The sequence below is a fragment of the Cyrtonyx montezumae genome, unplaced genomic scaffold (assembly GCF_038088225.1).
Source record: "Cyrtonyx montezumae isolate F1298 unplaced genomic scaffold, pur_monq_1.0 scaffold_1, whole genome shotgun sequence".
NCBI lineage: Eukaryota > Metazoa > Chordata > Aves > Galliformes > Odontophoridae > Cyrtonyx > Cyrtonyx montezumae.
Window position 1 is genome coordinate 24371257 of NW_027071825.1, and position 25311 is coordinate 24396567.

A 25311-nucleotide genomic window follows, 5' to 3' on the forward strand; every position below is an offset into this window, starting at 1 on the left:
GCAAGGACTGTGCAAGAGCACCAACTGTGTTAAAAAAAAATAAATAGAAAACATAACCACCTCCTGTAATGTAATGTTAAAACCACACAGACACCGAGGGAGGGATGCATTTCCAGTTTTCCTCTCCTCAGGTTAGGAGAGGCTACACAACGTGGCACTCAAGATGTTCCCCTGAATCATTAAAGAGCAATAAAGCAGTACAACACCAGTACAAGAAAAACAGAGTATTTTCCTTAACTAGGTAACACACTACAGACACCGGGCACATCTGAGAAGATACCACACAAGTCTTTCAGAGAATCAAGAGCTTTTTAATTAGAAGAATGACAGCACAGCAATATTTCACTGCTCCATGGAGCCTTCCTTGGCAGCAGCTCCATCCCTTTGCACACCTCTTCTTATAGCTCCTTTCTCAAGCCTGGGAGCCAGTGGAAGTAGCCACGGGACGTGGCTAAGCGTGCAGGAGCTGCCAGCACTGCAGACAACGTGGTAGGAGGGACGTACAGATTCCAGGACATCTCTTGCTCAGCCAGCACACTGGCTCTACTATAGGCAAGTGCACGATTCTCAGGAAGGTCTCTGCTCTTCATTTTCTCATCACCTGCATCAGGAGGGAGACAGAAAAAGTTCCACATGGCAACTCCCAAGAGTTTTAGCTTAGACAGCAAAACCATTTGTGTGGACTTGATCAAGAAACTCCACGACTATTTGCTACTGCAGACTTACTGATCGAGCCTGAAAAAGGTGAAATCCAAAAGGTTCTCTCCCTCTCCTTCCAGCTCTCATCCCTAATTCTCTCAGAGGTGAGAAGGTAGATACAAAGTGAATAGCTATGACTGGGGCCTCAACTCCAGAGAAACAGCAAGCTGTCCTGCCTCAAGAAACAAACGTGCAATACCTCGGGCAAGCCACTTCACCCAGGCTTGTAAACTGGGCAACTTGCACATAGACACTGTGAATTATTTCATAACTTTGAAAACAGAAATAAAACATGTTCCCCTCCCTCACACACCTTTTAAGGTTAAAAAACAACAAACAAACAAACAACTTTCCAACCCTTACAGTTGGGAAAAAGAGAGGCACTTGTTATGAAATGAACACAGCCTAACGTACAGAATGGAAAAATACAAATCTTCAGCGTGAAAAGAGTAGAAAGTCTAGGAACCACAAAGCCAAAAGCCCTGAGAGAAAAACACCTCAATCCATTCTGCTCACAGAAGTGAAAACAAAGCATTGCATCCAGCCATTTATTATTGCCACAGCTCATCCCACAGAAACAGCAACATTTCCATCTGGTCTAAGAAAGGAGCAGCCCTAGTCCCAGGTCACTTCACAGTGACTCTCGAGGGACAGTAAGAGACTGCTCAGCTTTCCTCTACATCAAATGCTGCTGATAAATCTATTCGTACCGTTACAGTTGTTCAGCATGAATGGTGCTGCCATAAGCAGAACAGAGGGATGCAGAACTTCTGAAGTCTGAGCTTTGTTGGAAAATCCTTCTATCTTATTAAAGCCATCTTGGCTCGTTTCTGCTGGTTGGCTGGCACAGAGAAAGGAGAAGTAGTCTTCCAATGGCTTGAAGAAGATAACAGGCCTAGACTCTTCAAGAGGATGGGGTGTCTGCAATTATATTAAAGCAAATAAACAATAAACCCTCAGGAGAGGGTGTGATTAGTGCATAGTTCATTAGCTGCCCTGATCTTCATGAGCTCCCTCAGAGTTCATAAAGAACTGGAATGTCAGCAGTAAGATTTTTGTTAAAAAACAAAACAAAAAAAACCAAACTGGTTACTTGCAACTGTGGCCAAAGGGCAGTGCTTCCTGCACAGTGAGCTGAGAAGAGTGACAGATTATTACAAGAAACTAATTAGCATGTCTTAGCAAAGAATTAACAGCTGGCTCATCTCTCAGCAGCCCCACACAGAACAAGTGACCGAACAACAGGGGGAGTTTCCGCAAGGGAGTGGGAACTGAGTCAGAGGAAATTCCTTGGCATTTCTTGTCAAAAATACACATTAAATTTAAGTTCCAGAGATGACCACCTACAATTCAGTCAAAGACTGGGATGAAAGCCAGTGTTTTTAGTTAGTGATTCAGCATGAAGCATGAAAAAGTAGTGAAACGGGCAAGCAACGGTGCAATTCATCTGCCCAACTGCAGATGTTCAAAAATTAGGTGCAAGCTCTCAAGGCTTCTTCCCTCGTTAAGGCAACAGAAGAAAGGCACCCACCTTCAGAAGAGGATAATCATCACCCAGAGGTGCACTATCCACTGATGAGAGCACAGTCAGACAATCAGCCCAGAACAAAACAATTAATTTTATACAAGGTCATTTAGGAAGCTTAAGTCGGCCACTCACAAGGGGATTGTGAGAAGCTCTTGAAGCAGCAAGGACACCTACAGGGTTGGGTAACAGAAGTCTAGTACTGGTAGGATAACAAGACAGAATAATCTGAATGATAAGCACGAGAGCCCAACTAACCAGCTACCCAGCTTGATACCACCAGCCCACTAACAACTTTTGCCTAACACACAGTAAAAACTAGTGTTAGAATATGAATTAAAAGCAACATTAAAAGGTAATTATCTCCTTTGCCACCCACATTGTCCTTGCTGGGTTTTCATTTATTGATGACCTAGACGAGGGAATTGAGTGTAAGCTCAATAAGTTTGCAGATGACACAAAGCTGGGAGGATGTGTCAAACTGCCTGAGGGTAGGGAGGCCCTTCAGAGGGATTTGGATAGGCTGAACAGCTGGGCTGAGCAAAATGGGATGAGGTTCAATAAGACCAAGTGCCGGGTCCTGCACTTTGGCCACAATAACCCCATGCAATGCTATAGGCTTGGGGCAGAATGGCTTGAAGAATGTAGAGAGGAAAAGGACCTGGGGGTGTTGGCTGATGCTCGGCTTAACATGAGCCGGCAGTGTGCCCAGGTGGCCAAGAAGGCCAACAGCATCCTGGCCTGTATTAGAAATAGTGTAGCCAGCAGGAGCAGGGAGGTGATCGTCCCCCTGTACTCAGCTCTGGTACGGCCACACCTCGAGTACTGTGTTCAGTTTTGGGCCCCTCACTACAAGAAGGACATTGAGGCCCTGGAGTGTGTTCAGAGAAGGGCAGCAAAACTGGTGAGGGGTCTGGAGCACAAGTCTTATGAGGAGCGGCTGAGGGAGCTGGGATTGTTCAGTCTGGAGAAGAGGAGGCTCAGAGGAGACCTTATTGCACTCTACCACTTCCTGAAGGGGGGTTGTGGTGAGGAGGGGGTAGGCCTCTTCTCCCTGATAAGTAATGACAGGACGAGAGGGAACGGCCACAAGTTGCGCCAGGGAAGATTTAGATTAGACCTCAGGAAGCATTTCTTTTCTGAAAGAGTGGTCAGGCACTGGAATGGCCTGCCTAGGGAGGTGGTTGAGGCACCATCCCTAGCGCTGTTCAAGAAGCGTTTAGATGAGGTGCTAAAGGACTTAATTTAGTAGTTGGGTAGAGATAGTGATAGGAGGATGGTTGGACTAGATGATCTTATAGGTCCTTTCCAACCTTATGAACTTATGAAGTGTCACTGCCACCTCAAGACAAAGCAGAAACATTTGTGGAGGAAGGGTGGACAATGCCAGTGTCTATCAGTATCGGGAAAAGCTTGGAACACACACAATTCATAAAAAAGCTGTTCAGAAAAGATAAAAGAGACAGTATTCCCTAGAGTGCTGTAAGAGGCAGGAAATAAGTAAGGCAGTATCCATACTTCTTCCCAATTCACACAATTAAGATCACCACCACTAAAAGGAAAGCACGAACAATGGAAACTGCAAAGGGGATGGAATACCACCTGGCAACACTACAAGTACCACTGTCTACTGAGGCCAAGAGATGAAGAGGACGCAGAGAAACAATATGCTTCAGTTTGTCACAACTAGCTGGTTAGAGCCCTTTTTCCTCAGGGGGCTACAGGCAGGATTTAGCTTCTCATCCCGTGGTCTTAACAGAAAATTTTGTCACTTCTAAAGCTTCCAGAGAGACTGCAGCCAGGGACAGACAACATGCCCACAATCGACCTAGGAAATTCCTATGCTTCTATACCTACGTGGTTTCATACTTGCAGGGGAGGGCTTAAGTCAGCTCACAAGGAATGAAGAGGGACCAGGTTTGATCCTAGAAGTGCTGACACCATCAAGTCTTTCTTCCACAACGCCTGGATGTGCCAGTGAAACACCAGTGTATTATCAACAGCACCAGAAACAACAGTAAAGAAGTCAACGTCCACCTCTGGGCCCACACAAATAACCAATAGTTGCTTCACTGTTAGCAACTTGAAAAAAGAATTAAAGATATTCAAATTATCCACAATTTAAAACAACCCCATCCCAGCAGCAGCGGCTGAGAAAAAAAAAACCCTTACCTTAGCCACTGCCATAAGGTCAGTGGAAGTTTTATTTGTGTCCTCCCATGCGGATTCAGGGTCTTGGTCTGCTGTTTTGGGTTCATTTACCTCATCTGGAAGCAGTTGCACATCATCCCATTTCTCCTTTCTACACAGGTTCTGTTGCAAAGGAGATGACAAAGCAAGAAAGGACACAACCAGCGTGAAGAAATCAAGAGGCAATGGAGCAAATCTACTGAAATGCAAGCTACTGAGCAATGGTATCGCTCTGACAGACTAACAGAGACATGTTCCCACCCTGCTGAGAAATTTCAATGTTTCTTTCTGAAGTTTGGATGATTTTTAGAAGATGAAACACAGACAGAAGGAAAATGCATGAGAAAGAAGTCAGCAGTCACCCTATCTTGCTTCCATCACTGTAAAACATGCTTCTTGAATCAAACCATAACCTTCAAGAATACAGTCCAGTTAACACAGCCTTCTGAGAACTTCACTACATAGAAGTGTCCCAAGCTAAGAGACCTGGTACAACAGCATCCACACATTTGGTATTTAAATGGGAACTTAAGTGTGTGTGGCAGGGAAGCAGCAAGTTGTTAAGACTGACAATGTCAAGGGAGTTTCCTGCACTCAAAACAGTTACAAGGATGAGCAGTAACAAGTGTCATATTAGACATACTTCCTTGTAACTCAAAACATTTGGAACCACTTGATAATAGTCATTGGTGATCCTGTCAACAATATTCACTAAGGAATCATCCTGGGCAACCAACCAACCAGAACAAGGGGGAAAAAGCCCCATCAATTCTAACCTAAGGACCACACCTTCTTGAAGATTCTAACGAGACCACTGAAGTCACACAGGACAAAACTCCAATGCCTTTACAATCCTCTAGTCTTCAAATTGACAGCTATTTTTGTCATTTACACACATAACTATTGCTTCCTTTTAGAGTGAGCAAAACCCCAAATACCACTAGCTCTTCTGGGATCATCTCACATTTGAAAGATATTCCTAGTTTCTCCAGAGAAACAGGAGGTGCAAAACAGGAATGTGTTGAGCCAAACTGATCTCAAGAATAAGGTACTGGTCTGGGTTGTTAAAAGAAACAAGTCTTCTCTCTGTCCAGGAGATTACAGTACGTATGGGAGGACAGAGGAACTGCTGAGCAGACAAGACTTCAGACAAGCAGCCAGAGGTGAATTTATGGCCCGTGTGTAATGGTGTTGGTTTTTTTTTTTTTTGGTCCTCCTTCCAACCTCTCTGAAAAAGTGCACTGTACTAAACCAATACATGTCAACCAACCTCTGAAGCTGATTCCGCTGAATGACAGTTATGCCACTGACAAACATCCCACTGATTACACAGTTCATCCCTGTCCAGCCTTGAGCTTGATCCTTCATTATCTGCACGCAGAGAATCCTGCTGCAAGCAAAGGTCTGGCTCCACCAGTTCAGTACTATCCTGCTTTGCACTCGGCTGAACATACAAGGCTGAAGGATTCAATTCCTTGAAGCCCTGGTAACAAACAAACAACAACAGGCAACACACAAAACAGTTAAGAAGGCCAATTTGTAAATACCACCAATAACAGGAAGGAAGAAAAAAATGCACTCTGGGGAGTAAAGTGTGAATTCCTGCTGAGATATATAATCCCAACAGCACTTTTCTAATGGCTTTCAGACCCACACAGCTCTTATCAAAACAGAGCTGGGACATTCAGATAATGATACAAATTGGCCTAAGTCACAATAACTCCTCAGTCCCTGGTTTATATCCTGAATACCTGTCTGAGGTGGAACACTCAATCCACCACACTTACACTGTCCAACATTGCACATTTCACTGGCAAAGTAAGATCCTTTTAATGAAGACCATTTCTGTAATTCAGCCTGTTAATGGCATAACCAATCTTAACGATGAGAGCAGAGAAAGACAAAATAATTTATCCGGCTTGTACTCACTCACTATTGCAGCCACCACGTGTTTTAAATGAGACACCAAAATTTCATCAACTAATGAGAGGAAGTTGTTTGCATCAGAAGTTCTCTTACATTATGACTAGCAAACCTTGTTGGAATTAGCAATGAGTGGGCAAGTAACTAACATGTCTTAGCTTCTCAATGCAGTCTGACCTCCAGCTTAAAAGCTCTGTAGCTATTAATAAGTAATACAGAAAAATCAAAAAGCATTTATCAGTTGCAGATGACCTCAATACCAATAACGTCACAAATGTCACAATACGTTAAAAGTAATCTAGCAATGAATTGGAATATTTTCAGGACAGGGTGAAAACAGTTTGCTTTTTAAAACCAGAATGCTTCTGTAGCATCAACTGCACCATAACCAAAAGGAAAACGTTCACCACAGAGTTAAGAACTGTGGCATGCTGTCACAAACAGGTAAGCTACAGGAAGGCAGAGATTACTAGCTTTGGCCTTCACAGATCTGCATGCTCTTAGCTAAAGATCTTCCCATTATAAGCACCCAACAGATCCTACCCCTGCCCTTTCTTACAGCAGCACATGCCTCCCTCCTGACCTGGGAAGGTAAGTTCTTTTTGCAGATGTCAGCATATCCCTTATCCCTCAAGACAGAGTGAACGTAGACATCTTTCTCAGAGGACGTGTCACACAGAAAGAGATGCAAAATGCCATTCACATATTCATCCACAATGCCCACGAGTATCTTCGAGCAACACAGCTCCCGGAACTGGAGAGTTGCTTCACTGGTCCACGTATCCTCAAGAAGAAACAAGAACATGAAGTTACTTTAAACTTCATTCAGACCAGAATCCATCACCTGAGACATTCCCTTCCGAGCACTCATCAAGTTTAAACTGTGCTCCCACACTCTCCATTGGAAAAATTGCATTTCTCAGACTTCTTGACCACGAGATTTCTCAGGGCAGGCTGACCTCTAATTCTTCAGCTTTTTTTTGATTGCATCAAACTCACTTCAAGCTTGGTCACAGAAAATTTTAAAACAGGGCTGAATCTACCAAGGTTTTAGAAGGACTCTGGTGAACTACTGGAGGGAGTAAGAAATTCTTGCTCATTTGCTTAACAGTAGCTATCTGCTTCCGAAACAATATAAGCAAGAATACTACAAGCATAAAGTAGGATCAATAGAAGGGTTACCACTTGCAGAGAAGCAGTCATATTCCACTAAATGTAACAGCAACAATTCTGCTGTAAACATCAGAGGGACCTGAAGAAATCCAAGTATTTGTCCTTATCTGGAGAAAAAGCCTCTCTCTATTTGACAGTTCTCATATGTATGTCAGAAAACAAAAGTGAATATGAACACACACCTCCACGGGCTTCACCCATGCCAAGGAACACGGGATGGCCTGAGCTGGGAGCTTCAAGTAGCACCATCTGCAACATAAAGCAAAGCCATGGACATTAGAGAAAACACAGGGCAAAAACAGTCAGAAGAGCAGAACTTATTCCTCTTTTGGGTTTTAAAAATCAACTCAGGAATAAAGAGTTGAGTACTGAATTTTGCATTTATGATTAAAACCCGACTGTAACTTTAGAAAACACCTCATATCCAGAGAATGGGCACAGTAAGAACTGCAATAACATCTGATCTCTCATGTCTTCCCTCACCCAAGCATCTTTCCATCATAACCCCTTGTCATTACAAGTTACGGACAAAGAACCATCACTTCTGGACCAAAGAATGCCAATGGTCAGGCAACGAATAAAGGCAAATGAGAGGGGAGAAGCATAGAAAAGGTATTACACTGAGGAGGGAAACAAGTACCTCTGACACCACAAACACAGCCCATTTAAACTGATAATTACTGAAGAGAATGTTTCTATCCATTCACAGAACCTAAAATGAAGATTAGAGATCCTTCCCTTAAGTGCTTGGAAGCAGCTAGAGGCAAGACTGAGAAGGATTGGCCCTAAGTCACCAAGAGAGAGCAATGGACAGGACTGAAGAACAAAATGCATAGAGTGACATGAAGAGAACACAAAACCCAGAAAAACAGGTCAGACATGGGCCTTTGCATTTAAGTGAGTAAATGCCAAGCAAAAACTCACTCCCCTTCTAGGAATCAGCATTCCAGGATGTCTTTCTGAACAGGCTAATCATGTAAGTTCATGTAAGCTCTCCACAGGAAGGCTGATGAATTATGACTGTGACAGCACACAGGGAGGTGGACTGAAAAAACTGATTGAACAGCTGGGCCTTGAGAACGGCCAGCAGCAGCAAAAATCTGAGAGGCACAACACTAGCAGTGTAGCCCAGGAGTCAATACTGGGTCCAATCCCGTTCAACATCTTCATTAATGACTTGGATGACAGGGCAACTTGCTAAGTTTGCAGATGACGAAATGGGCAGGAGTTACTGATAGGACAGAGGGCATGCTGCCAGGCAGGGGGACATCACCAGGCTGGAAAAATGAGCTGAGGGGAACCTTGAGAAGTTCAACAAGGAGAAACACAATGCCCTGCACATGGGAAGAATGGCATCTCAGCAGAAAGGCCTTCTGGGTTTTGGTGGACACAGTCCAGAAACGGAGCACTAAGATGACGAAGGGATGGGAGCATCTCTTCTGTGAGGAATGGCTGGGCAAGCTGGGACTTCTCAGCCTGTGGGAGGCTAATAAGGAAGCTCATCAGGACAAGAGGAATAAAGTGAAACACTGGACACAAAAGGGAAACCTTTTTTTCTTACTGTGAGGCTGACTGAGCACTGAACAGTTTCCTCTATAAAGAATATGGAGTTTCCACTCTTGGAGATGCATAAAAGATTTCTGAAGGCCTGGCCAACTTCCTCAAACTAACCTTTTTTGACACAGGGCTTGGACTGGACTGGATGAACTCCAGAGGTCCCTTCCAACCTCAACCATTTGGCGATTCTGTCAACCACGTGTAATTTACTTACTTGAGGAATCTCAGCCAAGACTTTTGAACAACGCCTATGTTCCCATAGTCCGGGTAGAACACCTCCACTTCTTGGTCATCGATCACACGGTGGATGACAACCCGGTACCACCATCGTGAGAACATCACACAGCAAAGCTGTCCAGGCTGTACTGAAGACTCAGGCATGATGTAACGATCAGAAACAAATTTATTTGAATAACAGCGTCTGCAAAACATCATAATGAGAGACTCCGTTTGTAAGGATACAAAGGACGAACACAAAAATACAGAGGACTTCAGAAAGGTTTCTCGAAGTCCCAGTGATACAAATTTGCAGATGTTTAAGTGGATGCTTTACCTCACTGTTCTGTTGAACTTAAAATGAAACGACCATAAGAAATGCAAATCTTAGTTTCAACATTTGAATGCTCTCCCTGGGGTCCAATTAAAGAGAAATCCATAGAGGCTAAAAACAGTCATTCTAGCAGTAAAAGTCAATGACTATCTGAATATATCACTATTTCTTATAAATCAGATTTTGAAGTACTGGCTACAGGTTATTTGTATTATTTATCCACAGAATCTGTAACTACACGTCGGTGCCCCAAGGACATCACTTCCTCAACACACAGTTAACAGCAATTACAGAACTCTGTGGTGGAACAGAATCTCAAATGCACAGTGTAACTGACAGAGTCACTGATGAGGCTTTGCTTGCTTTCAAATATGCATAGGTTACCCCAAAAGTAATGCCCCCTGTTTATTTTCATGATAACCACAACAATACTCAACAACACTATTAGAGCATTTGCCTCTGATGTCATGAGAAGACATCATCACACTGGAGGCATTACTTCTGAAGCAGTCCTTGTACATAATGGCAAATGCATTATTACCTATTGCGTTTTGACAGTCGTTAGAGATGGAAGTAAAAAACTTAACAGAGCCTATTAATAACAGTAACACAGACAAAGGGGAGATGCAAAGGAAGACAAAAGTTCCCCTTCTGGAAACTCTCCATTCTTTCAGAAGTTTACAACTATTCATGACACAGCCAAGAAACTGTGAATTGGTATTAATCATATTTTTTGCCTGGTATTTAAAAGGAATGGATAAGCATTATGAACACGTGTTACAGACAGCACAGGCATCCCCATTTCAAGTTATCAAACCAGCTGCAACCATAATTACCAAACTGAGTGTTGGTGTTGAGAGGACAGGACACAACAGGCAACAGTACCTATCAGTAAAGGATGTTCTCACCTCATCTCAACCATCATATCCCACAGTTTATCAGATGTTTCTGCGCCGCAGACGTTGATGTAGAACTCACTAGGAGAGACAACTACATTCACAGTTACTCCCACCAAGCACTCCCTCTCCAGTGGAGATAAACTGCGAAGTCTTCTGTCCTGAACAGCATCTGGAGGGATTTCTGGAGTCACCATCAGTTTCTCCAGCCAGGACTGCTCCAAATCTTGCTGCTACAAAGAGATAAGAGGGAGGTGGTACTCATATCCCTTCACTCATTGAGTATACATGAACAGCTGCTCCCATAAGGTTAAGAAAAAAAAAAAATCAATCTGCTTTCCTTGGAACCTATGAATTACTATCAGTAAATTCCACCAGTTGTGCAAACCTGGATTAAAACTTCCCTGTGTTGGAAGCATTCATTCTCCCTTCCTTCATTCTTCCCTCTAGGGAGGGATCAGTAAATAACAGTAGTATAACAACAGTACTTTGCATTCCCACAAGGAGGAAAGGAGCTGGAGTCATGCCCTGTAGTCAGACAAAAAACAGAAAACACCTATTGCTATTGATTTTGTTGTTAAGTTAGTTGGATTTTACCCAAAAGATGCTATTTTCTAAGCCCTATGACCATGAAAGAGGATACAACCAAACCAGGAAAACTATCTGAAAATGATTCAAGTGACATTTTCACACTAGAGCTATTTCCCAAGGATAAAAACAAATAAAAGATATCAATTCTATTCCTTTTTCTCTCTGGAGAGATCTGTGTGAATGGCTAATGCAGCTTACAATTTTTGTCTCATTCTTTAACTGGATAGAACTACTCACTGGAACTAGAGAGGAGGAGAACCTTAATCACACATAAGCTACTTTCACTGCCTCAGGAGCTTTCTTCTGTGGTAATGAACAGCACTCCTTCAGTGATCAGAAGTCAGTATGATTTCATTTTGACCCATAATGAACAGGCTACAAGTTAACACTGCATTCTACATCAAGCAACTATGGGAAATGTCTTCTAGCACATACCCCATTTCCTACCTGACTAATCCAATGGCAAGCAACATGTTTTGCAACACATTTTGCAACTGGCTCTCTTGAACATTTTTTCAAGAAGTAGGCAAGCCTCTCCTCCTACAGACTGAGCAAGCCTTAATGCTCTTGTATTTTCTGAGTTAAAACTTTTGAGTGAAACATTGTTAGATAATTTAAAAATGTAAACTCACTAAAGAACAGTTGAGGAAATTCCTGCCTGAGCAGCAGCTCAAAGAAAAAAAAAATCCATACCACGGAAATCCTTTAAGAAGAGCTTGAGAACAGGGGCATTTCTGAGGGACACGTTTGCTCCCTTGATTGTCACTTCACAACACTCTGTTATGAGAACACACTATCTTTATAATCTAGTTTACACATCAGTAGTGTCAAAAGACATTTCCACAGAGATATAGAAAATGTGTACTTGTAAACATGTTTGCAAAAGAAAAAGAGCAACAAAACAATAATAAGAGAAAACAACAAAACACTAAAAATGACATCTGCAATGTATCATGGCCTGTGAGACAGGCTAATCCTTTCCCTAAGATAAACTGGCAGCTGCCACAGTGGTGTGAATGACCCTTCCTCCAGCCCAGGGTGAGAAAAGCTGCTGAGATCAGCAGTTCTATACACCTCCCCTCCTCAGGGCCAAGTGGACTGACTCAGCCCGTGTTCCTAACATTATTAGTTTGCCTTCCGTTATTAGCTTCTCCTAACTTGGATACCTTATTGCAGGGCAGGGATCAGGTCACTTCCCCCTCTACCTTGCAGCATGCTGATGAACAAGCATTTGCTGCATATTCCACACACCAACTAGCTTCCCACCCCTTTCTGGCTTTTTAAAAACAGAACAGCAAGCTTAATGTTTCATGAGAAATACAAACTGATCAAACACCTTCAATGACCTGAGCAGAGGTCTTTAAACAGGCTCTCATTGTGTTATGAAAGCATAAAAACCTTACTTGAGGTCAGGGTTATCATGGTTATCATCTCTTTTGCCCTTCAAACTCAACAGGCAGACTTACTTGATTTAAGGAAAATTTCTGGCTGCTTCATCACACCATCACACATCACACCAATCTAAACTTCTTTACAAGCTCAAGGCTGACTGCCAAAGAGTATGTTTTAAGAACGTGAAGTCCAACTCAGTCACAGGCTTCCAAATTAACTGCAAAAAACACCAAAGTCAGGAAGAACTCCTGGGGATACTCCAATTCTCAGGTTGCACACAGCCACTTGGCAAGCCTGGCAGACAGGATTACGGTAGGAAGGTTTTCTGAAGCAAAGGAAGACAGGAATACAGAGGGAAAAAACAGAGGTGACAAATTCACCTAACCTAGTCTGGCAATTTAGGGCCTCTCCATCTCCTTCTAGAAATACACTGTCAAACAAACTCTAGACTCTCAAAGTCCACCAAGATTGACTGGGAATACCCACAACATCATGTAGGGAATAAAGTCTTACTGGTTTCCCTTAGTAAAAGCAGACAATTGTTTTTATGCCCCAGCTGACCACATTATTTAGTCACCACAGTGAAACTGTAGGAATGAAAGTCTCCACAAGAATCATCACCCAGCTTTGCCTTACTGCCTAACTGGACTGAACAAGACACTTAACTCTGCCTACCACAGCCAAGGAAATTCCACAGAGCTGCTCTTCAGATTACTGAAATGTAGTAACAAATAAATACACAAAAGGGTATTCACCACAACTATCAGGGAGCAAGATGATGCTTGGATAGCCTTTAACACAGATCAGAAGATGAGAAAGAGAGAAGAGAGAGACCTAGGTCTGGATGGCATATGAAGCTACATTCCAGCCTGGAGCTTTGTCATGACCAGTCTTATCTAAAAGAGGTACTAAAATTTTTGGAAGTAGCAGTGCATCAACAATACAACCTCAACAGCAATGAAAGTAAGAAAGAGCTTCCACTCTGAGATTAAGCCACCAAGAAGCTGCAGATCACTCATGCAGCTACTTACTTGTTTCAGGCCATTACCCAGACCCACTGCTTGTGTGTCCACTGGTTCTGACTTCTCTTCTGCTGCCTGATGGAAAACCTGTGTCTCACAGATGGGTTCCAAAGGAGGAGGCTCAGCCGTGAGTACTGCAAAGACAATACCTTGACTGTTATTCTTTCTTGGACTGATGTGGAGTTACCCATTAAAAAAAAAAAAGAGAAAATACCTGATGAAACGAAAGCACTGGTGGCATTTTTCCAATCTCCTGTAGCATTCAGTCACCACATTCATGAACTTTTGCTACAGAGGCATCCTTCATAAATGAATTTTACCCAGACAAGTCAGGAACTTTGCAGGTACTGTACGTGATTTTCTGCCATAGCTGTTAACACTGAGAAGACCTGCAGTCTCTTCAGTGGAATATCAAAGCTTAATCTTTCAGACTAGTATTACTAAATTTTCAGACTCAAGCAGTACACACTGGAAGGGCTCTAGTGGCTTGTGGAGTAGGCATTCAGGAGGTCCTTCTACTTTTGTTATCTGCTGCTGGCAACAATGATCATTTCTAGTTTTCCACACACATTCAGAAAGCCCAAACTTGGAAGGTAGCTCCTTTTTTTCCCCCACCAGCTACCAAAAACCAGTGGTAACTTGTAGAAAACCTAAAGAAAGCTCTCTGCTCCTGGGACAACTCCTTGTAACTGCTTCTGCAGCACCACACAGACTTCCCATGTTAAAACAAAAGTGAACAGGTACTATTACAGCAACTGAGAACACAGCAACACCTACCAGAAACATGGCTGCATATCCACAGTGCATAGCAGGAAGTGTGTAGGTCTCCTACTAACAGCCTTACCTTGTTGCATCTTCTCCTGCTCTATGCCATTTGATGAGCTCTTCTTCAGGGTTATCAAGGAACCTTGCTCTGTCTGTTTAACCGTAATTACATCAGACATGCTTTCAAAGACTTCCAGCATGGAGAAAAATCCATATTGTGCGTACTGGAATGTCCGCTTAAAGCGTGTGTAGTACGCATCATTGAAGTCCAAGAGTAAAAGTGGTGAGGAACTCAAGAGATCCTGCAGCTCCCTCTTCACTGCTGCTGGCAGGCCACCAGCCTTGCCCTTTGGAGAAAAACTGTGCTGATTCCAAGAGAGAGAAGCTCTTTCCTTCCTGGCAGCACTCTGGGTTTTACCACTCGTTTTCTGTCTGCAAATCAGTTTGGCCAAACCTTTGGTGGTCTCATCGACAACAGCTACAACAGGAAAAAAAATATTACCTATTTATTAGCTATTAGAATCACTGGAACAGTAAACCATCAAAAGCTCTACATAGGAAAAGCCATTCTTTCCACTTTCCCACCTCCCTTTTTAGAGGAGTGTCTCTTGTAAAAGCAATCCCACTAAAGCATGCCTGGATTTTAGCATGGCAAACACTTTTCCTTTCCCTCTGCAAAACGGACAGAATCAAATTTAACAGCTAACCTGCACCTTCATCCCTATAAATCTAGATAGAAGGAAGCCTGGTCAAATGCCTAGTGCATCACAGAAAGCCAGCTGCTGCGCGTTCTGCTGGGAAACAGTAAATGGTTCACTGCTTCTCTCAGCCAGAATTACAGTAAAGTTTCAACACAGCTTAAGAGCATCAGAATGTTGATAGACTGAGACTTTTCTGAAAGCAGCTATGAAAGAACCCCACCAAAATCCAACAACCACCTAAGCTTCACCAAACTAAAAGAAGTTGCCAACAACGCTCAAAAAAGGGCCACGTTTGTGCATCTGCCCTCTAAGTTCACCCTCAATTCTAACATTCAGGCAAAAACAGTAGGTCAAAAGCACACCACAAAGTTGGTGTAATGGACCTCTCTGGAGGTCATCTGGTCCACACACGCTCCAGTAGGATCAAAGTAGAACTGGTACTGATCATCGCTCACCTCCTTCACCCATTGCCTTTCTGTACTCTGCCAGGCAGAAGGAAACAGCTACAACAAAAGGGAACCCCAGACCAGGAGCCTAAACAGCACTGCAGGGAGTTTCAAAAACAACAGCAGGTCTCAGAGGCCTCACCTTTGAGGAGAAACCCGCCCTTGCCATTGGGGCACACTTGGACCACTCCTGGCATGCTGGCCACCAGCTCCATAGTGGAGACGAAGCCCAGGTCACGCAGCGGCAGCGGCCTGCCCACCATGGCCATGTACTCCTGCTCCAGCTGCACCGGGGTGAGGCCATCTTTGGCAGCCAGCAGCTGTGACCTCACCTCCTTCTTCAGCACCTCCATCAGCTGCGCCTGCTTGGACATGGCTCACGCTCTGGGAGAGACAAAAAAACAGAGGAATTTTAGCACTTCCCGGCTGAAAACCAGAAGGGCAGCAGAACAGGCCTAACCCCGCTCACGTTACCTCAGCCACGACGAGACCTAACCGACGCAGCACGCGCCCCACCCAACGTCCGCACTGCGCCTGCGCGCTCCTTTCCCGCCCTTCCCGGGCGCGAGGGCGGAGCCGCGTGCCGGGCTGAGGAGGAGTGGGGCGGCGGGGCCTCGTCCTGCCGTGCGGTGCTGGGTGAGGAGCTGCTCCCTCAGCCTTTGCCTGGCGGAGCAGGGCGTCTTTCACTTGTGACAGGAAAAGTCAGACCCACCAGCAAAAAAACAGCGCCCGTTTTTTGAAGGCTGTGTTTAAACCCAAGTGCCAGGGTTAGTCAGGGTGGTCCTGTCAGGGACTGGCTCTAGGAGGCGTGCAACACAGCTGAGCAGGGAAAGCGGCAAGCTGGCATCCCTGCTGCTAACACCCTGCCTGTGGGCAGCCCAAAAGCCTGCAATAAAACTGGAATCTTTGAGAAAACGAGCAGCATCTCCCTGGCCCCGCTCCCTGCAGCAGCTCCTCCGCACAGTGCATCTGCCAGAGGTCAAGTGGGAAACCCTGAGCTCAGTGCTGCCCAACAACAGGGACGCCACAGCTTTGGTCCTGAGCCTTGTTAGTGTGGTTTCCAGTCAGGTGTTGATTTCTTTCAGGCAATCATTGACGCTGTGTGATCTGTAGCACTCCTTGCACAGGTGGGACCACGGTCTGTGCAGTATGGTAGCTCTTTTCCCTGGTAGAAAAGCTGCCACATTTGCACTGCCTCGCTTCTGCTGTGCAAAATGATGGAGGCATTTTACACGCAAACTCTACTGGCAATTTAGAGACAAATCAAATGGCCCTGTGCTTGCAGTGACCACCATGCTCATCACACTCAGGAATTGAGCTGAGAGTTTACTGTGCTGGACACTCACCATTTGGGGTTTTGAGAGCCAAGTGTCTGCTAGTTACTTTTAGGTTGTTTTTCAACAGCTTTGCAGAAACCATCTATTAAAAATCACCAGAGTGCTTCTGATTGCCTTTGATTTCCAAAGGCAGGAAGGTACAAACAGAATGTCGTCCTGATGTGCTCCCTGTTCAGGTCTAACATCCTGTATCATCTCTCAACAGCCGTGTGAGATGAGAGCAGAGCAGGAGGGAAACAGCTTGCTCACTTCACTGTCCATTACATCTGGCAAGCTTGTGATGAACTTGAACAAGCCTCCTTGATCTGACGCCTCCTCTTCTCTCCTCCCCTGCCTGCATTTTCTGCCTGCAGCAATAAATTCAAGCACGGATTCATCCTACTCCCACAGGAAGCTGCATGCTCCTCGGTCCAGAGAATCAGATGAGGATGGATAAGAGATCTCGGAGCTCTTCCAGGGAGTCCCACAGGAGAAAGAGTCTATCTCCAGCTACCCAGAGGAAGCGGGAAAAGAGGGAGAGAAGCAAAGAAGCCAGCAAAGAAACAGGGGATATAAGGCAGGAGAAAACAAAGGAGATAAAGAGCACTGTAGGGACTGATGGTAGGGTGCACACATCCACAGTGGTGGACGTCGATGATGTGATATCTGATGAAGAAATGGAGGCAATGATGTTGCTGGACAGCGAGCATCAAGAAGAAGGTATGATTTATTTCTATAAATAATATATAGAAATAAATGGGGAAGGGGCAGAAATGCTATGGGCTCTTTGACACTGTGTGGGTCACAGTGTGGCTTTGCTTTCTGAGGTGAGTGTTGTCACACTCACCCTGCACAGATGTGTAATTGTCCTCAGGACAGATTCTGCAGTCAGTACAGACAGATCAGTGCTGCCTAGCAAAGCAATGAACTTTGCAACCTTACATTCCCAACATCCTTTATGCTTCATTTCACTACTCCCCATTTTTTTTTTTTTCCAGCTCTTTTCTCATTATTTTCTTGCTTGCCCTCCTTTAGGCAGACGGAATTAGCTTTAATGCCAGTTCACAGCCCTAAGAACTGTGCTGCAGGGAGAGTGTTAGAGGCATACAATCATAACTTCCTTCTGAATAGCCTCTGAGAACATCTCCGTTCTCTGAAATGTGGCCAAACTCCTGTTCCAAAAGACCCTGAGATCTTTTAGATTCCCCAGTGGAGAGGGGTACTTCAGGCTGTGTGTAGTGAAAGTTATGCTTTATTTACATTCTTTCTGTTTGCCATTAGCTTATCTTTTCAGACAAACTCCTGTGATTGCGGGTCAGCCAGCATGTTGCCCATTCTGAGCCTTTCAACACTGCTTGGTTGTCGTAGAGGTCTACAAACTATTCTTGGCAACTCCCCAGTAAAGGTACTGTGGGGAAGCATGGTTCAATTTCTGCCAAAAAAAAAAAAGCAGAAGTAAAATTTATGAGCCTGTCCTGGCAACTCTTGGCCACTTAGGACAGGGACTGTTCTTGAAACACAGCTCGAGGGAGCACTGAGTAGGCAAGCACCAAGTCTAGGCAGAGGACCAACAGAAGCTGATGTGTGAAGGCAATTGTCAGGCCATCAGTATTTTGGGAACTTTCCTATCCTAACACAGTCATGTTGGATTTTTCCCTAGGTACAAAGTCTTCCGGTCTCAGCATCTGTGAGTGGCTTCTGACTATACTGTCTTTCCTGTTCATCGTAATGACCTTCCCCATTTCTGTCTGGTTCTGCATGAAGGTGAGAGCAGACATGATGCCTCTTTAGATTTAGTATTTGTTGTCTGAAGTGACTGCATCCGCCTAGTTCAAGTGTGTGCTGGTCATAAGCACGAAGCATTGACTTGGGTTCTTGTTATTAAACAAATTGCAGGCCTGTTCACTTCTAAACATAATCTTCAGCCCACCCAATCCAGAGATGGTTGTGTTGAAGCAGCAGGGTAAAGTAGGTTTTGCAGTACAAATTTAGAAATTTAGAGGGAGATTGATCTTTCCATTGGTAGCACATTTCCCCTCTCCCTCCAGTTTTCTCTGATTTATAGCACGGCTACTAGTGGATATATTTTGATTACTGCTTCTCAGGACATGGAAAATTTAAGCTCAAGGTATTCAAGTTCAGCCAAACTATAAGAAAGCAGAATGCTGGCCTCATCCTGGGAAAACCTGAGCAGCTCTAGCACGGGCTGCTCTCACCAAATCACGGGCTGCTTGTATACAAGCCAGCTATCAGTTTTGGATCAGGTTTTCTACTGGAGTAAAGAGGCATAGTAACAGTTGATTCCACTAGCTCTGACCCACTGAAATCCTCCTTCTGAAGGGCTTTACCAGAACAGAGGTCTTCCTATGCACAGCCCAGTGAGGCTTTTTTCCCAGTCCCTATGCCTTCCACTCCAGCCTAGCTTTTGTTTCCCTCTGCAGGTAGTGCGGGAGTATGAGAGAGCCATCGTTTTCCGGCTTGGGCATCTCCTTCCTGGCAGGGCCAGAGGGCCTGGTAAGATGCTCACTGAGTTCTCCCCAGCCACCTCGTTCCTCTGCATCGTGTTCTTGTGCCAGTGCCCTCCAGGCAGGTACAGCTCACAAGGAGATGCAATACCTTCTTAGGTCCAGCAGCTCCTAATGAAGCAGACTCACAGTTTGAGCCTTTATATTGCTGTTTCTTCATAGTTCTGAACACTTCTGAGTCTCCTCTACTGCTCCCTAGAGCTGATAAAGCAATTTCTGTTTGATGATCACCAACAGACTTTCTTTTCCTCCCACAGGTCTTTTCTTTTTCCTTCCTTGCCTGGACACATATCACAAAGTGGACCTCCGCCTCAAAACCCTAGAGATCCCCTTCCACCAGGTATGACTACCATCCCTTCTTTGTATTAATTCTTGGGTCTCTTTATCTGATCATGTTGTGCTCGATGACAGCTCTGATTTTGCATTGATGTTAAAAAAGCAGCTTATGCTTTACATAGTGTCCCATGTCACTCCATTGGCCACAAGATACTGTTAAACATGGCCAGTTCTTAGGTTCTCACTGCAGGTCTTAAATCAAGCCATCTCTGCAAAGCCTTAGCTACTGGATTCTTATGAGTGTATGAGAAATGTCCTTTAGCTCCCTGCCATTTTAAAACTGTGGCTTTTAATCCCATTACATTTGACAAGCTTTAGTGGTAACCAGTAGGAAGTGGCTGGGCCTTGGATATTGCAGCAGTTTTTACCCATCACACTGAACAGTACATACAGTGGGGACAGGAATGCAGGCTAAGGTCTTACAGTGGTGTCTCTAAGTGTGGCTACTCAGCTCCTGTACAAGGGAAAGGGCCGAGCCCTCACTGATAACTCAGGAACCGGCACCCTCCCTAGCCACAGTCCCTCAGGTCAAACATCTCAATAGTCCCTGTTTTCCTTCTGGGAACTGTTGTCTATGCCACTGCCTTCATCTAGTACCATCACCAGGTTCCCTCCCATGGTATAAAGCAAATCCCTCTGGAGGTGGTACTCAACACCACTGAGCACATAGCAGACTACAGGAATGGACCAAGCAGCAATGGGCAGAGGGGTACTTTAGGATGCTCGCAGTCTCTAGCTCAGCAACCAAACTGAGGAGACAGACACAATGATGCTCTACCAGGGAACTGAGGTCCAGAGCTTAGGCAGTTTGCCTAAGGTCAGAAAGCAGCAGAGGTGGCAGCTACAAAGATGTAGCCATCTAGCTAGTCTCCCTCATTCCCAGAGTTGTTTACTTTTCTGTGCTACCTTGAAGTTGTCAGAGCCAGATCCATCTCCCCTAATGTCTTCTGCTTAGGTGGTGACTAAAGACATGGTTACCTTGGAGATAGATGCTGTCTGCTATTACCGTTTGGAGAACGCCTCTCTTCTTCTCACCACCCTCACCAGCATCTCCAGTGCCATCCAGCTGCTGGTGCAGACGACCACAAAGCGCCTCCTGGCACATCGAGCCTTCTCCGAACTCCTTTTAGAGAGAAAGAGCATCAGCCAGGAGATAAAGGTGCTTCTGCAGCTGGGAAGAGAGCAGAGCAAGCAGGGAATTAAGGCTCTGCTAACAAGCTTGGACGATAATCAGTCCTTTGAAATCACAGACAGTATTTTGGAAAAGAGTGTAATAACAACATGTGTTTCCTTCACAGAAAAGCAAGAGGTTTTTCTCTGATTTTTTTTAATATCATTTTAGGGGAAGGATTTGCAGTATGGGTCTCACAGGTACATGTTGGTAGTAGCAAACATGGAGATGTGAGAGGCATGAAGGAACTCCTTAAATCATTTTCATCAGTGCTTGACAGTACTTCCTCACTTATCCAGGAGAGAATCGTTCTCTGCAGTAGGAGAGAGACGCCATAAACCCTGAGTACGTGGGATCTCAGGCAGCAGTTCTGTGTGGCCACAATACACAAACATGATACCAGGCAGGAATGGAATGTTTCCTATGGAATTGGTTTTGTTCTACAGTCAAACCAGTATGGACTAGTTAAATCGTGCTAAACCCTCAGGGCAAATACAAATCAGAAGTGAGGGGTATAATCTTTACTTCTGAGAGTCCACACAACACATCATAAATCTGCCTTACAGTCATTAATGTTCTTGCCCTGCCTGAGTCTTTTTGAGGGGCCTGGGTGAGGGCTCTTGTTCTCCTTGAGCTCAGAAATATCTTCCTCTTGACAGGTGGCTTTGGATGCCGTCACAGGCTGCTGGGGCATCAAAGTGGAGAGAACAGAAATGTAGGTAGGAAGTGCTGGCAGAGGAGGCTTCCTTGCCCTTCTGCAAGTATCCATTGCTCACGTTTCTTCTTTGCCCCTGGCTCTCTCCCTGAAGCTATTCTGCAGCCCTCACCTCCTTATTTTCCCTGCCCCTTCCAACCTCTGTCTCATGTAAAACTTTCATGTGCAAAGATGGTACTTGCTCCTGCGCTGACAGCCAATGCAGGATCCTTAGCTAAGATCTTACCAACTCTGCTGCAGCAGAGTTTGTACCCAATTCTGTTAGCCCGAGAGTCACAGCTGTGTCCCACTCTACATCAGAGACCTCAGGGTCTTAGCACTGGTTGGGCTCAACTCTCAGAAGCCTGTAGAGAAAGGTAGGACTTGTTCATCACAAAGAAGGCCATGGAAGAGAGAGCCAGGCAGTGGAAAAGCAAATCTGTAAACAAGGAAATTCCTATGGCTGTCTTGAGAGCAGTCTCCCAGTGGATTCTCTGATATCTCACAGACTTCATAAGCCTAAACTTCAAGCCTCAGAGGCACAAATAGAAAGGGCCTCTTTGCTGCCTAGTGATCATGCACATCACTAATGATCTAGTTATCATTATTTTCTGATTATTCCAGCCTGGATCTGTACAAAGCCAGGCTGGAAAAGAAAGATGGAAATAGAGGTAGAATGCTACAGAGAGTTATCCAAAGAGGGACAGCCAGAGAACAAAGGATGTTTGTGAACATCTCTGTAGGGGCCAATAGGTAAGGCCATTCTAAGCCTTAAAGGGACAGTACAGGGCTATCAGATGAGCCTAGAGCTGTGCTAATCCTTATCCTCCACTACCGCAGCAACAACGTGCAGCTGCCTGCTGAAGTCCAGCAGTCCTTGGCCGTGGAAGCAGAAGCCCAGAGGCAGGCAAAAGTGCGGGTATGTCAACACTGAAGGCCTCCCATCTCCTTCTAAGGCATCTCTCTTTCCTTTCCCCACCCTGCTTTGAGGTCCCTGGAACATGCCACACTTTGTGTACAGCTCTGGGAAGATCTGTTCAAGATCTTCAGATCCCATTCTAGAGCTGTGTCAAGCAAGATGAGCTGCAGTAAAAGCACGGGCCAGCCCAGTGGAGTCCCAGATCTGGTACCTATGTGCGGGTCAGAAAGACACATAGGAGGCATGGCGTTATCCCTGGCCTACAATGCTTGTGGGAATCTCTCCCTTCTCTTGCTTAGGGACCCAGCCAGGGGGCGGAGCTGGGCTGTCACCGTAGTCATGTACCTCACACCTTCCTTACCCTAGACTGTCTGCTATACGTTATACTGAGCCTGGGTAGGATTTGTGTCCAGCACCCTTCTCACAAGCTTAGCCTGTGGGCTGTCCTCTCCCGTGCTTTTGCAGCATGCGTGTGCCCAGTTGTAAGCTCTGATGGGGCTGGTAGCACCCAGAGTACACGTAGCTTTGATTAAAACAAGTTAGACGTGAGGTCTAGTACGTGCCATGGTCAGGACAGCAGGAATGTTACAATCGCAGAGGCCTTGAGAGTTCATGGTGACAACCTCCCTCTGTAATAAATAGCTCATATCCCTTACTCCCTGCCTCACAAAAATCTTTATTCTCCTCCTTGGAAGGTGATTGCTGCTGAGGGGGAGAAGGCTGCTTCTGAGTCCCTGCGGATGGCAGCTGAGATTCTGTCCAGTGCCCCTGCTGCTGCTCAGCTCCGATACCTTCATGCACTGCACTCCCTTGCTGCAGAGAAACCTGCTGCCTACATCTTACCCTTGCCTTTGGATCCCATGAATCTGATCTCTCCGGCTGCCCGCAGCACTCCGGGAATGAGCAGCAGCATCACAGACACCACAGAGCTCCCAGGAAGTGTGAAAGACAAGAAGGACTCACCCATGCTCTAAGAGTTCTCCCAGAAACCTTTGCCATAAGTCCCGATTAATCCTGCTCAGAGAGGAGCAAGATGCCTGGTCTATGGGCAGCCTGCCAGCGGGTACTCATCTGGAGCAGGAGGGAATCAGCCCAGACCTGTAATATAAAAGTAGATTGTACATAAAAGAAGCTTCTGCTTGTGCTGCAATGAGCAGTGCTGGGTGTATATGAGCAGGGGGCTGGGGGAGAAGTGGTGTCATCCTTTCCCTTTCACGCCACCAGATGCACCTTGATCCCTGGGATCGGAGCTGTCCTACCCCATCACGTTGGCAGGAAAGCCTGACTAGCCTCTATATGTTTAAACACCCCCATCTCCAAAGGGCAGCCTGTCTCACATGGTTAGTTGTAGGTGATTATAGGGAGAGCCTCACACTGGGATAAAAGAGGCAGGCACAGCTTGCCTCCTGGGGGGGAACATCTTGTCAGAGGGCACTGGCTTCCAGCAGCTCTGTCCTTACACTCAGGCTCTTGGGGTTTTCCTTTCTACACTCTTGGCTGCAAGTGCCTTTTTTATTCATTTATTTTTTCTTCTAAATAAGGGCAAGTCCTGCAGCTGGATGGTAAACAAAGCCAAGGCAGAAGTTCTTGGATGGGAGCACGTTCACTCCTCACAACCCATCTCTGCATGCTGAGCCCTGAGAAAGTGTGAGCTGTTGGGGGGATCGTTGCTATGGCACCTTTTTCCTCTGTGGGAATTGGTGAGGGGAAAGACAACAGCCAGGCAGGTGGGGATGGGAGCCTGACAAACGAGGGAGACAGGGAGGGGCGTAGCATGCAGGTAATTTTGTGGCTGCCAGCCTGCTTCTCCTGTGATGAGATAATGAGCCAGGTCCTGTCCAGGGCGTGCTCCTGGATATAAGATTTCAGTTGCCACCCATGCACGCATTATGAGGCAACCAAGACGTTTAGCTATAGTGCTAGCATAGGAAGAAAAGAGGGAAGGGGGCGATGCTTGTGTCTTGACACTTAGCTGTGTAGAGGAAGGAAGGCAGGCTGTGCTGCTGCTTGCTTCCACTGGGCGGAGAGACAGGACAAGATCTGAGCTTGCGAGCGTCTGCTTGCGGCAGGACTGTCTGAAAACATAAGGAAGCTGATCCATTTAGCCAACTCCCACTGGGCTGAGAAGTGGGAATCCAGCACTAAGCAAAGAGCCAGCTACAAGCCATGAGAACAGTAGTTCTTTTGCCCACTGCAGCCACGTTATTAACCTCTACCTGAGGGGAAGGAATGGAGAAAGTCCTCAAAATTCTTATAAAACGTTCCCTGCCAAAAGACACTTGAAATAGCTTTACACACTATAAGCTTTTACCTTGATAGGCATGGGACACTGACAAAAGAAATAACGCTGTGCCCTTGCTTTCTTTCCTCTTGATTCCCTTTGGGTGGACATCAGCTCTGCTCCTTTCCTTCTACTTGACCTGCAGCATCTACTCTTGCTTCCAAGCAGATCTCCCTTGCACAGCCTTTCCCAGACCAACAGCTCTGGTGTTCTGCTGGACAGCAGATGCCAGACTGAGGAAATTTTGTCTCCTACTCTCAATCACCCACACAGTAGATTCCCATCATCCATGTGCCTAGCAGGGGTAGACCAACCAGCTGGCCGCTCTTGTTTTCTCACTCTTTTTTTCCTGCTAGTAACACTCACACACTTAGCCCATACCATTAATTGGTATTACTTCTGTTGCATGCTACTGTGTCCCAAGGATGGTCTGCAGGTACTAGCTGCACATTTCTACAAAGGACAAGGAGCCCACTTGAATAAGCACCACGTAATTCTGTATTTAATTGTCCCTTTCAGCTCCAGGAAGTCCCCTTCTCAGCACTCAAGTCTCCCACATATCTCACTCCACTAGCATTTGCTAGTCTTCTTACAGCAGGGACACTCAATAAATGGAGTCCCCTTACAGGTGATTAAGAA

General features: G+C 45.4%; 2 protein-coding genes across 2 annotated transcripts; one reads left to right on the plus strand and one right to left on the minus strand.

Annotated features, from left to right (window-relative positions):
• Positions 1-398: 398 nt before the first annotated feature.
• TDRD5 (tudor domain containing 5) lies at positions 399-15804 on the minus strand. The gene is given in 13 exon segments (XM_065744872.1): positions 399-601; positions 1410-1620; positions 4397-4537; positions 5730-5897; positions 6921-7121; positions 7693-7759; positions 9282-9488; positions 10526-10746; positions 10902-10917; positions 11348-11363; positions 13512-13652; positions 14363-14761; positions 15573-15804. Coding segments are annotated over 13 exon segments (2223 nt in total).
• A 1361-nt stretch (positions 15805-17165) lies between these two features.
• On the plus strand, positions 17166-23528 carry NPHS2 (NPHS2 stomatin family member, podocin). Its single transcript, XM_065746798.1, has 8 exons — positions 17166-17466; positions 18407-18510; positions 19188-19260; positions 19529-19611; positions 20563-20766; positions 21438-21493; positions 22313-22391; positions 23087-23528. Exons 1-8 carry the CDS (start codon positions 17166-17168, stop codon positions 23363-23365), a joined length of 1179 nt encoding a protein of 392 aa, XP_065602870.1. The 3' UTR covers positions 23366-23528.
• The last annotated feature ends 1783 nt before the right edge of the window (positions 23529-25311 follow it).

Coding starts and splice junctions, on each gene's coding strand:
- NPHS2 (XM_065746798.1), top strand. CDS start 17,166: ATGCTCCTCGGTCCAGAGAATCAGATGAGGATGGATAAGAGATCTCGG. Junction 17,467..18,406: donor CAGCGAGCATCAAGAAGAAG/GTATGATTTATT, acceptor ATTTTTCCCTAG/GTACAAAGTCTTCCGGTCTC. Junction 19,261..19,528: donor TGGCAGGGCCAGAGGGCCTG/GTAAGATGCTCA, acceptor TTCCTCCCACAG/GTCTTTTCTTTTTCCTTCCT.